This window comes from Coturnix japonica, chromosome 1, assembly GCF_054131305.1.
Source record: "Coturnix japonica strain WE chromosome 1, WE-NBRP24, whole genome shotgun sequence".
Lineage (NCBI taxonomy): Eukaryota > Metazoa > Chordata > Aves > Galliformes > Phasianidae > Coturnix > Coturnix japonica.
The window spans coordinates 6,028,650-6,045,301 of NC_140663.1; the positions used below are offsets into that span (position 1 = coordinate 6,028,650).

The 16,652-nt window shown below is 41.6% G+C and overlaps 1 protein-coding gene across 11 annotated transcripts in view; it reads right to left on the reverse strand.

Moving 5' to 3' along the window:
- Positions 1-16,652, reverse strand: part of FRMD4A (FERM domain containing 4A) — a 326,160-nt gene that overhangs the window by 50,760 nt on the left and 258,748 nt on the right. For all 11 annotated transcript variants that reach the window (XM_085512404.1, XM_085512419.1, XM_015872977.3 and 8 more), the window contains 5 exons: positions 16,411-16,467; positions 13,786-13,808; positions 6,782-6,865; positions 1,218-1,283; positions 968-1,025 (listed from right to left, as the gene is read on the reverse strand). In XM_085512404.1, coding sequence (XP_085368530.1) covers positions 968-1,025; positions 1,218-1,283; positions 6,782-6,865; positions 13,786-13,808; positions 16,411-16,467 — 288 coding nt within the window. The remainder of the gene's footprint in view (positions 1-967; positions 1,026-1,217; positions 1,284-6,781; positions 6,866-13,785; positions 13,809-16,410; positions 16,468-16,652) is intronic.

Here is a 16,652-nt window from a genome sequence, read left to right on the forward strand (position 1 = left end):
CTGAGTATGCAATAAAATGTCCTTATGCTGTAATGGCTGATATCTGATACCAGCCTCTCTGCAATTTACTGGACTGGAGTCCTCAATGAAATTACATCTGTTCCGTTAATGTGATAGAGCAAGGCAGAGTAAAACCAGCAAAACTAAAAGCCCTACATCAGGCAGAAGCAAAAGCTGTTGTATTGCTTCTGCTGCTCATTGGCACAGACTGATCATGAAGAGTTCATTGGAACAGATCTCAAGTGTTAGCAGGCTAGAACATGCAGCCTAATCCATCCGATCTTTCTTGGACTGGAGTACTCCAAGAGATCTCAATGCAAAAGCATGAGATTGGAAAATTCAGTGATAAATCACTAAACAGAAGAAATAAGTAATTTCATGAATATTTGCATGATACAGTAAGAAGTGGAGAATGGTGTGTGTGTGAGTGCGTGTGTGGTGGAAAGTTCCATCTCTAGAGTATGCACTAGTGATTTGGCATTGATATTTGGCATCGTTATGCACTATATCTGTATCCATCTATCTGTATCTCAAATGAAGGTAGTTGCAGACTGTAGATCATGGCTGGCCCTACTTAGTTGCTCATTCATCTGCAGGCTAGGAAAAATCCAATCTCCTGGAACCACAAAAAGGGGTGAAGCACAGACTTTGCCAGCAAAATGCCTGATTTGTTCCTCTGGTGCTGGTTCACTGGCTTCACCACAGTTTGCCTCTGTATGTGGCCTGAACATCTCTAGTACAGCCAAAGGACTTAGTTTTATCTTGAAGAATAGCATTTTCCTCTTTGGAGCTGTATTTACTAAGCATTCATTCACTACACTGTTGAAATAAATTTATTCTACCACAGGAAATGAAACAAAACTTCAGTAATAGTGTATTGTACTCTGAAAGCAGTACAGTTGTTTTCACCCCTTCCTCTCTAAAATCAGTATAATTCAGTAAATAACCCTTTTTTTGTAGCACATACCTTTACTGCGTAATAATGCACTCCATATGTTGGGAGGGATTCTACAATACTCATGTAACTGAAAAACAACACATAAGAGAATAACACTGAGAGGATGATCTAAAAAGAAATCCTTAAATATATAATAAGTAAATACATACTTAAAGCACTAGATAAGATGGGAGATATAGCTACATATTAGATTCACAGTCCAGTATAAATATTTCCTGATAAAACAAAGGTCACCAGAAGTTGCTTTTATTTCACTTACTTCACAATTGCTTGACCTCTTGTCTGGCCATTTAGTTTCTTGTAGTGTTCAATGACTCGGTCCTCGCTGAAAAGGAAGAAATGAGTTATTTAATGGCAGTATCGTGACCAAGAAGCATGCAGAAAGAGTAATAAATGCTCTGTTAGCACAGCTACCAACAAGAGAATTAAAAGACAGTTTTAAAGAATCTCCCATTTCTCTGGTAAATGGGTTGCAGTGCTATTTGATGCATACAATCAGGTGTCCTAGACAAGGTCACAGTATGGCAAAACATAAATCAGTGATCTTCATTCTGAGGTTCACAGTGTACTCTGACTTCAACAGCATTCCTCTCAATCTACAGCACATCCCAGCCTACAGACTTGGTGCTTTCATGCTGGTCTGACTTTGGTTCTTTAACTTCCAGCAGTGTAATGCTCACAGGATCAGCTTTGCTGCATTTGTAGAGCAGAACACTCAAGACTTCATGTTGAAACCCAAATCTCTTGTTCTTTATGTTGTAACTCCAAGAATAAGGAGTCTGTTGAGTCTCTCAGAGGTACATTACAAACATTACCAGTCTAAGAGGAAGGTAACCTGAACTCCTTCCCCACCTAGTACTGCATAAGCTTCCACTTGTACCAAATGTCTGCCTAATGCTATCAGACTGCATATGGTTTAGGCCACTGTGAACTGGAATCGCTCCTTCTCTGCATTTTCTTTGTTCAGCTGAACCGGTAAAGGCAGCCACATGGTTGTCCATGATATGATAATCCTTTCCCAGGCAGAACTGAAGCTATTTTTATTGCTGGACAGTATGAAAGAGCACAGCAGTTTGGTGAGGTAGAGGACCTTGCTGCAACTGCTCAGAGATGCTCATGGTGACATCTGTGGAAAAATGCAAGGCGTTTCATTGAGCACAGCCCACCTCATATAGCTACATCTTCCCATTGCTGCCTTCCCCATATGCATACTTGTGCCAAAAAGAAGTTCCCCTGTCCATGCAGGGCCCACCTCTGCTGACACCACTCCTAATGCCCTCAGTGATGCTATAGGCAGTGGCCATGCATATCCTCCTGTGACACACAGGATGCTCTGTTCTGTGATGTCACAAGGAGGACATTCCACACAGTGACATGACAAACAGGATGTTCTGTGCACAGATGGGGAGTGGGGCCCTAGCACGGGGGAGCTGAGGACTGTGTGTCTGTCCCTGGTAAAGCCAGGAAGAAAGCAGAGGAACAAAAACACCAGCGCAGACACCAAAGAGTGATTCAAAGGAGACAGTCTGTCGGTTCATCTGCAGGGCCAGCTGTTCTCCCACAAGCCTGGCATTTGTCTGAGAGTAACTGCTTTCCTCACTCACCAACTCATCCTGTGAAAATAAAAAGGTTCTTACAGGGGCAGGGTGAAGAGATGTCCCACCAGCAATTACAGGGTGCTGATGGAGTCAGTGACAAATTGCGTGGGTAAAGCAATGGTCATCTCTCCCATCAAATCCCTCAGAATAATTTTAATCCTTAGAAAATAGCTGTAATGAATTTCAATGGTTATAAAACCATATTCAGCCCATGGATCTCAGCAAGTACTGTGGATGTACGGGTGTTCATATGAAGGCAAAGCTCAGCTCTCCTGCTATGATTCTCATAAACAGGATTACTTTTGGAGCAATAACTGAATTACAAGAGTGTTCAGTACTGGAAGATCTCCAATAATCATCATTCTTAATTAAAAAGATGGACAGAGAGAGCTTAGAGCCCTTTGAAATTATCTTTTAAACCCAGGATTGTATGTGGATGAAATTCCTCTGTCTCACATGGCAATAAATGAGGAATGACTTCGCAAAAACTAGCGGAGTTTCTTCAGCAAAATATGCTTTTAGCTTTGGTTTCCACTCTGCACATTTTATGGTATAGATCGAGCTCTAATATTAGTGCCAGTCAAGGAATAGATAAAGGCACCTGCCTAATGTGGTTCTGGCTGTGCACTGCTTTCTTACAAATGATTATTATGACAGATATATTCCTGGACCACATCCCTTGGGTATGGAAGCCAACTGATGGCCCATTTCCTTAAAAGGATAGAGTGGACGCCAAGGAGCCTTCTTGAACAGCATTAAACTTATGTTCTCAAACCACAATGTGGGATAGCCCTCAGTTTTCCTAAAGAATTACAGGTGACATTCTCTATGCCTCCACTGCACTCTTAGAATACTGAATACATTTCTTTCTGCTGTATAATATCTTGAGATCTGCAGATGTTAAGTGCAAGAAAAAACATCTAATTTCTTTTGGATAAAAAAAAAACCAAAGCTTGAATTATCAATCAAGGCATTAATATTTTACAGTGGGAGTTACTGCCTTTCACCTTTCTATAATAATAGGCCAGTCCCAAGGTGGGAAGAGGTATTTCAGAGCAGTTCATCCAATCTATTTGGGTGGCTTCCCTGGGAGGATATTATTGTTGCTTCTCTCCACTGACAGAAAAGGGAGTTGAGAGCCCCCAGTTCAGATGGAGTTGTCTGCACTGAAGAAATGTTGATGACCAGATGAATCCCACCCTAGTTGCCTGACACTGGCTTCTCAAATAGTTCTTTGGATTCCTTATTCCTTCACACAGTCCTGCAAGGAGGATCATCCAGCACAGAGGTCACTTTCTGCCTCCTCCTCTGGGATGGAGGTATAAGCCCAGTACGTGCCATGGAAAACAAGCAAAATCATTCACGGGTCAGAAGGAGGATCAGCAGAGCTTAAAGACCTTCTCCCTTGTAATTTCAGCTGTTCTACTCCAAGCAGCTGCTATGCTGTTATTGACAGCTGGGAGAGTGCTAGGACACTGCCTGGACCACCAGCTGATATCTCCTCTTGCCCAGCTCTGGCTTGTTGCTTTGTCAGCAGCACAGAAACTCATTCACAGTTAGTTAATATGGAGACATGGGGGCAGCTGAAGCGCTACTGTCTGTTTGTCAGATCATAAAATGCTCCCCCCAGAGCTGTAAAAATTAATACTTGGATGATGTCCTGTAGCAAATAACTCATAAAGATCTGAAGAATTAGCAGTTTATCCCTCCTGTCACAGCAGCCTACAGAACTGAATGGCAGGCAATTTGCAAATAAATGCATGGCCAGATTTTCTTACTACCAGATTCAGTTTTTCAGAGGTATTTGTTTCTCCACTCTATACCCAGCAAATTGAGCTGTTTTCAATAGCTGTCCACACATTGCTGCACCCTTCTGTATTCTGTTTCCAGCCTCATCTGTCAGTTTTGATGATATTCTCAAATTTGCTAACATAATCTCTATTTGCAGTGATCCATATGATCAAATACTGCCCCACCGAAGCCAGCAGAGCATCTCTCAGGCCATCAGGACTAACAGGAGGATCAGAGCCTGTGGTCTGTTATATATTAAGGGAAACTGAATTGTGGTTTTCAGTCGATATTTTCAGAGTGGGATTTTCTGGCAATGCTGATGCTTTAGGTTGCTAAAAACAAGCTTGCACGCAAAGTCTGTTGCAACCTGGGAAAAGTCTGGCTTCCATGTAGTTCATAAAAAATCCCATTCAGGCATCTACTTTTGTGCCATTACCTTGGCTCTTTGCTTTCTGGGCTTTCTGGGAGGATCTAGATTAAGACAAAATGCAATGACAATGACTGTGAACTAACATATTATGTCCAGTGTCCAGTGATTATTTTTGATTCTGACACTGAATACTATCAGCTGTTTCCTTGGACAAGATGAATCAAAATTCAGGGCCTAAGTTCCCGGACTGTGTGGGAGTACTAGAAACTCAATTTTCATTTAAAACAAAAAAACCCCTTAACACCCTACGTGCTTCAATCAGTCATGCTAGGATAGGCTTGAGCGCAAGATATGCAAGTAACGCTTCTTAATCTACAAAGAGCTGTAAACAGCAACATCACGATACACAAATTACAGCCTTCGTCTTTGTTGTGAGGTTGACAAATCTCCAAGAAGAGGCTGGAGAGGAAAGGCTTGAAGCAAAGGTGTGTAACCAGGAGACTCCGTGAAGGTGGAGCTGGGGGCCACAAATCATCTAAACACAGACCTCACTGAATCTAAGAATCCAGGACCCACCCTACTGGTCCTACTGCATTAGATAGGAGCAACAGGTGGTGTTTTTTCATGATGTGAGTCAGCGATGCTGTATTTTTTCATGCAGATCTGTGATAGTCACTTGTTGAAGGTATTGTAGTATATACCTGAATTTCCATTTTATCGCTTTTTAGTCCATTTCGGACTATTTTGATGCATTTGCAAATATAGCATAGGACTGTTTTGTATGTTTGTTTAAAACTAACTGGAACAATTGTTTGCCCTACCCCTGATCAATGTTCCTTTGTGGAGCTAGAAATTCACTTGCTATTATTTTGTGTTAGTACTTTAGAACTGGAGCACAAAACTGACTGCAAATAGGAAGGGACAGGATTAAATCTGTATCCAGTATGCAACCTGTGTGAGATGCAGTTTGAAGCTGTACTTCTTTGTCTGATTCACCAGTGGCCTCTTCATGAGATTATTCAGCATTTCAGAAGGTGTTTTAGAAAAAGCCACTATTAAACATAACTAACTACCTGGTTACTGCAGTGAAATTACAGGTGAGTCACAGAACTGTAGCCACTGGTATTATTACCCTATTGGAAACAACCATCTTCCCAACCTGTGACCTGTTCTCAGTCACACAGGAACTCCCACAGAGATAAGCACAGCTGTAAGAAGTGCTGTATCTTGTGTATAACCATAAATACTTGCATTCTCAGGCTTTCACTTGGCTCTTCTTGCTCCAGGTGACTCAACATAGCCCACAGGCAAGAGAGGACAGAGGACGTCCCAGACTTCATTGGGATTTCCCAGTAGAAATAGAGTTAATATTCTCTACTACTGGAAGTGGTCTGTTTTCTTAATGTGTTTGTGATTAAGGGAAATGTTAGTTTGTGTGAATGTTCCTAATCTCAGCCTAGGACTGTCTCCTCTGATGTGCTTAGAAAGTGATGAGTACCTCACAGAGTAGAGGCTGACCTATAGTTTGACACAATGTACCACTAGTTCTGGTATTACAGACATGCTATTTAAACCGAATGGACATCCTGGCAAAATGAAGACTTGAGATTATATATTATAAATTGAACTTTTTTTCCCCCGTCATCCTCAGATTATCAAGATAATCAAGAAATTAGGAGAAGCAGATAAAGAAGGTCACACCCATCCTGAGGTTTGTAAGCGAATACTTTAAAGACAAACATGACAGGTAAACAAACAGAAAAATCAAGTGAGAGCATCTCCCCTTTAATTCTTTCCTATCTGCACAGATAAGAGGGATGGGCGGGGTGGTACAGAAGCTATCTGTGGGGCATGCAGAGTTTAACTGTGATCCTTCTCCTAACCAGCATTTCATTTTCACTGCAGTAAAAGCTACTTGTGTTGCATCAAGCAATCAGTTGGTTTCAGATCTAGAGTTAGGAGGACAGGAATACCTGTATCCCAGCATCACTCCCAGATCACTGACTGCCACAGCCAGGCCCTGGATGAAACACTATAAAGCTACTCAACAGAATGAAACATTACCAGTAAGCAAGGGAAGGATGCTCCTTCAGCGCTGGTGTTGGAAGGGCTGGCAGCTTCTTTAATTCATTCCTTACAACTTCATTGCTGAAAGAGAATTCAAAAGGAGGATCAGGCTACAAGAAAACAACCACAGTATTTGATATGACCTGACCTAGCTGGCAGGCTGCTACAGCTCTACATCTGTTCCTCCTTAACAAACGGCAGTGGGGTTTCCTTTCCCATTCTCTTTATTTATTTTATGGCAGTATGGTTAACTTTTCCCTCTATTATCAAAATTGGAGCGAAGCTCTCTCAGATGGTTATGTTGAAGCATTTCCTACCAGTGACTCTGGACACACAAGTTACCATACTACATTGCACTGTGCAATGTCCCAAGAACACATTCATAAAGAGAAGAAGGGGAAAAGTAAAAGAAAAAAAAAGTAATATATATATGTATATATAAATATTTAATGCCTACAACCTGCTGCAAAAAGTAATTATTTGCTTTCTTAGCATCATAGGTTGCTCTTAGCCTCTTGCACAAGGGAACTGGCCTTTGCACATCTTCACTGATAAGACTCCAGCCTGAATTTACATCCTGCTACACAAAACCCTCGGTAGGACCAGGCCAAATTACTTTGCTAGTGCTCTCCTCCCTGCAGTCTCCAGCTATAACTCCAGCCAACCAGAGCAACAAAAGTGCACACCAACGAGCAGGAAACACTCATGAAATGGCAGACCGGTTCTCACAAATGAAATCAAACCAAGGGATTTTCTTCTAGCAGCCCCAAACGCCTTCCTTTCAGCTTCCAAATACACAAGGAATTGTGAGCACACAAAAAGAAATCTCTCAAAGGCCTGGGAAGGAAAGCAGTATTGCTGCTTTTAGTATCTTAGAAATACACTGCTAAGAGGGTCAAACAGGACACAGAAGTGCCAAAATATTAATATTTATTGGCTTGCTTCTTAATAGCTTTCTTTTTTCCTGCCTTCTTGCACCTGGCTCTTTATCCTGCAAAAAAGTGTTGGAATTGCCTGCCCAGGGAGGTGGAGTCACCCTCCCTGACAGTGTTCAAGAGATGCCCGGATGAGGAGCTACGAGATATGGTTTAGTGGCTTGTGGTGCCAATGGTAGTGGAAGAACAATTGGACTAGATGACCTTGTAGGTCCCTTCCAACTCCAGTGATTCTATCCTGGAGCTGCAGTCAGACAGCTCTTCCAATGCTCTAGATTTCCCAGCCCTGGATTGCCCTGTAGAGCGGTAGAGCCATTAAGCAGGTAGACAGGTAGTCCTGTGATCCCCAGCTGTAGATTGGCCCTCCCGACAGGACTACCTGATCATCAGAGGCCTAAAGAGCCATAGGATGTCACCCTGAGCTTTGTTCTGGCCTCTACGACATTCTATAGGGCGGCTCACAGAGATGCTGTACTACTTCAGTTGTAAACATTTTCCCACAGCATTTGTCCATTTGTGCATCCCAGCAGAAGGCTCTGCCTGGGACCTAAGTGGGTTTGTCTTAATTGGAGTCTGCAGGTTAATTAAAGGGCTGGGACACAGGTTAAACTATTAACATAAACCTTGGAGCAGACATTTTGGTGCATCTTCAGGTATTCATTATCATGGCAGTTCCCTGACAATCACTGTAGAAGTAAAACAGGACCATGACTTCTAGTCAATATAAATCTATGCCAGAGATGCCCGAGTGTCAATTAGGCTCAAATTTTGCAGAAGGAATTATGTGTAGAACAGCACCTGCAAGAAATGACTAAGGCATAATATACCAAGCACATAGTAAACAACCCAGTAACATCTCACATGCCAAGTCAAATGGCTTGGCAAACTGTTTTGAAGACACACTCTTGCCTAAATTTCACAGTCATCTGAACATCAGATCTTCTTTTGCAAGTGCAAATGATTGAAAACTATTCAGATGTTTCTTTCATTTACCATGCACAGGTAAATATCTGCACAAGTCTGAACAAGAAGCTGCTCTGCTCTGCGTTATCTGCTGATCTGGCCACTGTGCTGTGTTTGACAGCTCAGAAAACATCTGCTGCTGTTCATAGAGTTTACGGGATCTGCTCAGAGATATCTCCTCCACAGCAGTGCACACTCAGCTCTTAATTAGTTCTTTGACATTATGAAAGAAATTGGGGGGGGGGAAACACAAAAAAACACCACCAGAAAGAAAAAAAAGAATGATAAAAAATACCAGAATGACTGGAGCACAAGCAGCAGTTCCTGCCCTCAAGTGAAGATTTTCTGAGGCTGGCTGCTTAAAGAAGGAAGTTGAGAAACTTCCAAAACTCTTCTGGGAAGATAGAGAGTGATTTCCAAACAGGGGCTTTCTGAACTCAGACAACTGTCAAGTAGGATGAGATTAGCAGTGACTAACTATCATTGAGAGTCTGGGAAAAACCCGAAGCCAGTAACAGCTCCCATGAAAGAGAGGGCTAATACCAATCAGCTCCCTCTTTCCTGCCAGCGAGGAACAAAGCCTGCACTATGATTAAAAACAAAGTATTTAAAAATCAGAGGAAAATACGTTTCTTGTAATATTGTTGGATGGCATCACTATTTCTGCTCAGTACCTAGAAAATATCATAAAGGTACTACACGACTTCAAAGTAACAAATGTACTTCAGGTAATAACTTCAGAACAAAAAGATATTTAATTTCCTAGTCCATATATTCACCGAGACTTCTGGCAAGAGTCTCAATGCAATTGAATTTAGACTCCCAAAAGGATGTCAAATCAAGCAGACAGAAAAAAAGGATGACTCACATTGCATTTGAACTGGTGGCCATGAGGTCACTTTCCTCTTGCCTCCATTAAAGCACCAAACTCCTTAATTTTTGAAATGTTTCCAGCAGGATCACAAGTGGTTTCTTACTTAACTGTGTTTCCAAATCTTTCTAATAAAAATATCTCAGTGTGTTTATTTTATTACTGTATTTAGGAAGTGTTTAATCCAGTCACTGGTGTTGCATTTATCTTACAGTCTAAAGTGTCTCGTGTACCTCCAGGATTCGTATATACAGAAGGGTGCTTTTAATTCACGTGTATTAATATACGCAGTAAAAGGCTCCAAAGAAACTTCCTCCATGTCCTCCAGACCACATTAATCCTGCCCTACGGTGGAAATTATATTATTTAGGAGACTGAATGACAAGATGAAAAATGAACTGGAAAAGCCATCTCCACAGGATCCTGGCTGCTAGTTGGGTATCCAGAAATAGAGTTGACTGGCTGGGGAATGGACCTACAAAACAGGAACACCTGAGTTCCTTGGCCCCAAAAACTGCTGTCTGCATCCCTGTAATTTGTTCTACATGTGAACATAAAGGCTTACCAAGCCAATTCATAAGCATTCCGTGAAAAACAGGTGGTTTTTTTTTTTGCAAACTGGCTGCAATAATTCTGAGCAATATCACATATGTGGTTATGTCTCAAGAAATCCATCCATCCTCCAGCATGTGTAATAACAACGAACAGTAACAAAACAAAACTGCAGGTGAAAGCTCTCAGCCCTTCTCAGCATAGCAATTAATTCAGTTGAATGAAAAAGGAAAGAAATGCAGAGTCTGAAGTTCTCAGATTATGCATTGCCGTTTGAGATACAGCATGCAGGATCTCCTCCGTGTGGCTGCAAGATGGAAGAGTGCAGAATGGGTTTTGTAACCACTTAATAAATTTCAGCTGCTTAAATACCAGTTGGTTACATGGAAAGAACAGTAAGCCTGAAACTATGTTAGTTGCCATCCATCCAGATGTTGACATTATTATGAAATTCTACTTAACAGCAAACTGGATGTTTGCTTTCCTCCCTTGTTATTTCATATTTTGATGGGAGGTACTTGGAATTGACTTGAAATATCTCTTACTGTTTAAACTGCAATTTTGAAGGAGGGTCTGCCTGAAGAACTAGCTGCAGCACTTCAGGATTTTCTTTAGTCTAGTCTAAGGGACAAATGATTGGTATATGTTATTTCTACCCACCTTGACATAGGGACTGTTTGGGGCTCATAGAATCATAGAATCACAAGGTTGGAAAGGACCTACAAGATCATCTAGTCCAACCATCCTCCCATTACCATTGCTACCACAAGCCACTAAACCATTTCTTGTAGCTCCTGATCCAGGCACCTCTTGAACACTGCCAGGGACGGCAACGCCACCACCTCCCTGGGCAGCCATTCCAGTGCCTGACCACACTCTGAGAGAAAGTTTATCCTTATGTATGATCTAAACCTCCTCTGGTACAACTTGTGGCCATTTCCTTGGGTCCTGTTTGTTGCCTGGGAGAAGAGGCCAAACTCCTTCTCATCACAACCTCCCTTCAGGAAGTCATAGAGCGCAATGAGGTCTCCCCTGAGCCTCCTGTGGACTAAACAATTCCAGCTCCCTGAGCCGCTCCTCATAAGACTTGTGCTCCAGACCCTTCACCAGTTTTGTTGCCCTTTCCTGGATAGATTCCAGGGCCTCAATGTCTTTCTTGTAGGGAGAGGCCCAAAACTGAACACAATATTCAAGGCTGAGAAGCTGGATTCATAATTTTTAAAACCAAAGTTGGTGTGAGCTACCCAATTATTTTGGTCTTCATCAGATGGGATTTTAAATCTGGTAGGATTAATTAGAGGGGAAAATCTCAACAACAATGTGCTATGCCCCACACCCAAATATACCAGAGCACCACAGTTCCTACATCTCTGAGGGCCTAAAGACGGTCACACCTGTAGGATTTACATTCAGCTAAAGAAGTGAAACTTGAAACTGCCTATTCTCTGCCAACTAAATGTGACTTTGTTCTCATCTAGAAACAATTTTAGCTTGAGTTAATAACCTTTACATCTGTTTGCGGTCTACTAATTTAATAGCTTTACAGAACAGGTGATTCTGTGCCAGTTTTTTTTTTGGTAACAAAAAGAACAGATCGAATTTGAAGCTCCCTGTTTAACTGAGAATCCACTGAACAGGGATACCTGATTGCCCAAAATTCAGTTTCAAATTCAGTTTGAGTAGGGCACTAAGAGCAAACACTGAGAAACGCTTTTCTGGATTCACCTGGATTCTGGATTCACCTGATTCAGGAGCTCCAGGTTTCTGACAGATTTATCTTTTAAATGAAGTACATATTAGAAATGGGGGGGAAAAATCCCCAAAACCTTAGCTGAAGGAGGTAGAGGCCAAATGGATCTCGCAACTTCATTCTGGAATCTTCAACTAGCCCATTGTGATCCACCACCTGGGTGCAGTGGGATTTGGTGACTTAGGTCACTATGGACTGGTGCCAGCCCACAGTTCAAACTGTGACAAGTTGGCCTTGGCTATCCCAGAACCCAGGGTGATGAGCAACAGCTCATAAGAAGGCTCCACTGGGAACAACTATTCTCCCATCATTACGAATGATCCAGTGAAGCCAACTTCAGCCATTCAGTCATTACGTCTATCTTCATGTGCAGTTCCTTCTGCTGGCTCCTGGCTTGATTTACCTCTCAGATTTTGCACCACTGATACAAATAACCACAGCTCTCAGCGGGCAAAGTCTTGAGCACAATGACCTCATGTTGACTACAGTAGCACCTGGATCTCACCCAGCACATAAACCCCTGTCAGTGCACATTATGAGGGAGACACTAGACAGATATCCCTAAAGATGTTGTCTTCTAGAATACAAAGTGTCAGGGCAGGATTTTTCATCATTCCTTCAAGAACAGCCTTTAAATTTCATTAGTATAGCAGACTGCTTTGTCTCCAAAGTCCATTTAGAAGTAAAGATCCCCAGGACTGTCAGCAAGCTCTTATTATGACATCTCTACTCTGCTTGACTTGACCATAAGGATTCCCTCTTCCACTTAAAACCTCTAAGAGGTTTGTAGTGAAAAGGAATAAAAGCTGTTTTAATAGTCATAGTGATGAAGTTTACACCAGCATGGAGAAACCATGTTTTGTGACATCTTCCGCACCCTCAAGGCCTAGAAAAACGCACTGATAATCTCAACTATGCCTTTTACAAAGGACAGCAAGGATGGAGACTGAAAGATGAAGCAAAATCGGGTTTGTGCTTCCGTGTTTTGAGAAAAGATAAGGCAGAACTTGAACTTCCTTTTAGCAAGGGTTATGTCAGTCTCAGATTCTTTGATGAGCAGGCAATTATTTGCAATGCCCTTTTGCTACTTTATCTGAAACTCACTGAGCTGGAAGTCTTAGTTTACCACAAGATGGAACCTGACGTGTATCCGGCCACCATCTTTTTCAATATCTTCTATGTGCTTGCAGAGTACCATTAGTGTGCATAATGCTATCAAAAAAGACACCTCTTCAGGCTTCTCCATCAGTTCAGCCTCTCACTGCCCATTCACACCTTGTTTTCTCCTCTGAAATTAACTTCTGTGGATATTGTGGTTCCCCAGATGAACTCAGGTTCAGGTCAGCAAAAAAAATACACGGAGTGTATGAATTATTAAGCAGACGGTTCTCTTAGGCTTTAGATGAAGAACTTTCATGTTTCTCCTATGAGGCATCAAACAGCCACCTGACCTCTGGTTGCTACTGATAGATAGAGTCACCTCTTTGAATTTCTTACAGCACTTGTAAAGATTTGGCTCAAGGGATAGCAGGAGTACAACAAAACCAGTCATTTAAATTCTGATTTTGAGAGCTCGGTCCAAATTTGAGCTGAAATATTGATCAGTGATAGAATTTTAATGTTGCCTCAGGCTAGGCCTGTGATATAAAAGTGATTGTAGAGTTATTTCCTGAGTAGCTTCCTTCCAAAGACTAGTCTATTTCCTGAACTTCATGGGCATATAAAGGGATTTGTCAGCAACAACATAACAAACAATGCTGTTTGCGAGGGCACAGTCTGGTTAAAGGCTGTGTTTTGTAAAGAAACATGGCGTCTATCCTTGCAATCCATTCCTGTTGCTACACAGCTACAGCTGAGTCACATCACTCACACCGTGATTTCACTTGGTTCACTCTCAAAAGACATGACAAAAACTTCCAATGTTACCTACCTTGAAAAATCTCCCTTTGCCTCCTGCAAAACAAGGGATAAACATAAATAATCATTAAAAAATGCACACACACAAAAAATCCATAAAACTGCTATTAAAGATTTTCCATTTGCAAAATTCATTTAGCAGCAATTTCCTGTTGTAACTGATTCCTCATGTAATTTCTTGAACCAGTCTCTAAAGCCAAGAGCCACACCAAGTGCAGCGAGCTGGGCAGATTAACAAACAAAAGGTTTGCCTCATAACAGTGGCCAAGTGATTCATCATTCTGCTAGTGGATTCCCAAGAAGCTACAGGAAATAATGGTACTAAGTAAGTAATTATTTTGGTCGACATGGATGGTATGTTAATAGAAAACCTCTGAAGTCTCAGTGACTTTGCAGCCTCTGAGAACCTCAGGGCTCTGTTTACAATAGTTTTGCTATCTCACCTGCAGCTTCCAAGGGAATGTAACACTCAGAATTCCCTAACACCTTACTGGGTGTTTCTGGGAGTATTTAGCTCCCTTACTAAAATATCCAGATATTTCCATTTATTAATGTCATGGACTGATGTTAAAGGATTGGGTAATATTCTAGTGCAATACTTAGATCAGTATCTGAGTCTTACTGGATATCTGTCATACCCTCAAAATCTATTGAGTTCCCTTTTCAATAGATGCAATTTGCATTTTGCATTATCCATAGGCAATATATATTTCATTCTATGCATGCTAAGCACCTTATTTGCTGACAGCTACACACAAAACCCAGTGCAATAATGTGATTTGTAACTGGCCAGTAGTGTAATTCCTGCAATGAGGGAGATTCCAGATTTTGTATTCACGTCCTTGTCTCTCCACTCACCCATCCACACTCAAAACTTGTCAGCCCGTGTTCAGTGGTGCTTCACTTTTGAGGCTGGGGTAAAGCACAGTGCTTTGGTAGTACTTAAATTTGTTCTGCTAACATAGCAATTTGAAATAAGGCTGCAGACTATATCACTTGTGTTCTGACAGTCCTTTAGTATCTTCCCATCTCCCCTTGAGCAAAGTGAAGGGCAGACAAGCTCTCTGGTGGTTCAGGGAAAAGAATCCTTCAACATATCATGATTATAGTACAACACAAAGCAAAACCCAAAGGGTAAACCCCGGTTTGAACAAGGATGAGTGTACTGAAGTCAGAAAACAGTTTCGTAGGGTAGGTTCTCCATACTTCAGTTCTTTGACCTCTATGCTACAGTGAGGAATAAAACAATGCTGTGTGATCCTTCTTGTTTTGCACAGATCCTGACACAAACATGGACTGGAGCAATTTCTGGTTACAGACAGCAGAGGTGTGGCTTGTTTTGACTGTTTTCATGAAGTTACACATCAAACTACTACAGGAATACACGCAATATCCTGTGTTTGTGATGAGAAACAATCCCAGCAATCAGAGTTACAGTGGCAGATCTGGATCTGGGTGTACAGTTACTAAGTGTTCAAGTTATTCATTAGGGTGAGCAGACAATAGATTCATAACCCTATTGCTACTTCACACAATAACCCTCTTGTTTGATGTGTATTCCCCCAACAACCAATAAGCAATTTCTTTGATGTGCTTTTAATTGAGTCCCCCATCCCGACTCTCTCCATTTTTGTTACACAAAATGTTCTTAATGAAGATTCAAATCCCTACACATTAATTGCTTCCTTAACATGAAAAGTGCTATAAAAGTGCAATGTGTTATTTGTGCATTCAGATGAGATGCCTTGTCTGCTCACAAGGATCCTCACAGCTTCATGCTTGATGGGAAAATAAAACAGAATCTACACTGTAAGAAAAGGGAACAAGAATCATTTGACAGCTCTCTCTGATCTGCTCCCATAGTTATGCTTATAAAAAGCCATCTTTCATACCAACCACCTCTGCTGCCCTGAAAAGGTTCCTCTTTGGGAACAAGAGATTTACCAAACCCTGCTGGTAATCTGAACTCTGACCCTTTCCTTCTTGCTGATGAGAGAAACGACAAGACAATTTTTGTTTCTGAAGAAGTGGCTTTGGAAAGGCTTTAAGCCCTTCTGCCCACACTGGAAAATACAGACAGCTGCATATACAGAATGTTAGGGAGATCATCAGAAGGGCAAGAAACACTGGTAAAACAAATGCAACTGAAGTCATTGGAGAGGAACTCTCTGAGTAAGTATTTCATCCAGGAAATCTCATTTATAGCTTAGAATTCTTTCTGGCTTTACATCATACTTCAAGGCCTTGGATATCCGTATTAGAGCTGATATGACATACATTTATGTAAGCAAAATGTTGTGCAGTGGCATCTGCTTCACATGCAGAGAGCTCTGGTGTAAGGTCCTTCTGTACTTATTTTGCTTTGGTATAAGTGATGAAAGCTGTGTAAATACAACTTATCTGCTGAAAAGCGAGAGATCATTTTCAGTGCAAACCTGAAAAGAAGATGAAGGTTTACATGTATCCAAATCTCAGGCACAAGTGAGGACCACTTTGGTCCTCAGAGACTCAGGACACCCTTTGGTCCACAGGGACTCTCAGGCTCTTGTAATTTAGGGAATCCCTGCCCTTCTATATGGCCCTTTTTGATTCAGCCAGTCAAAAGATTTGATACATGAAGCAAGAGGCTGGTGCTTACCTGCAAGATGTATGCAGCCAATTCAAACACCACTTCACTGTCAACCTCAATGAGTTCCTAGAAGGGTGGGGAAAACAAAAAGAATTCAGTGACTTTAAGATTCTGCAAGAAGAAAACGCATCTCCTCCTGTCTACTGCAGAGTGAAGCTCGTGGTGCCAGTTTTCTGCCCTGGCCAGGCTTCAAAGCAGTCCCTGTGCTCCTGGAGACCAAAGTGAGTCTGAACCTGCTCACTCTGATGTGG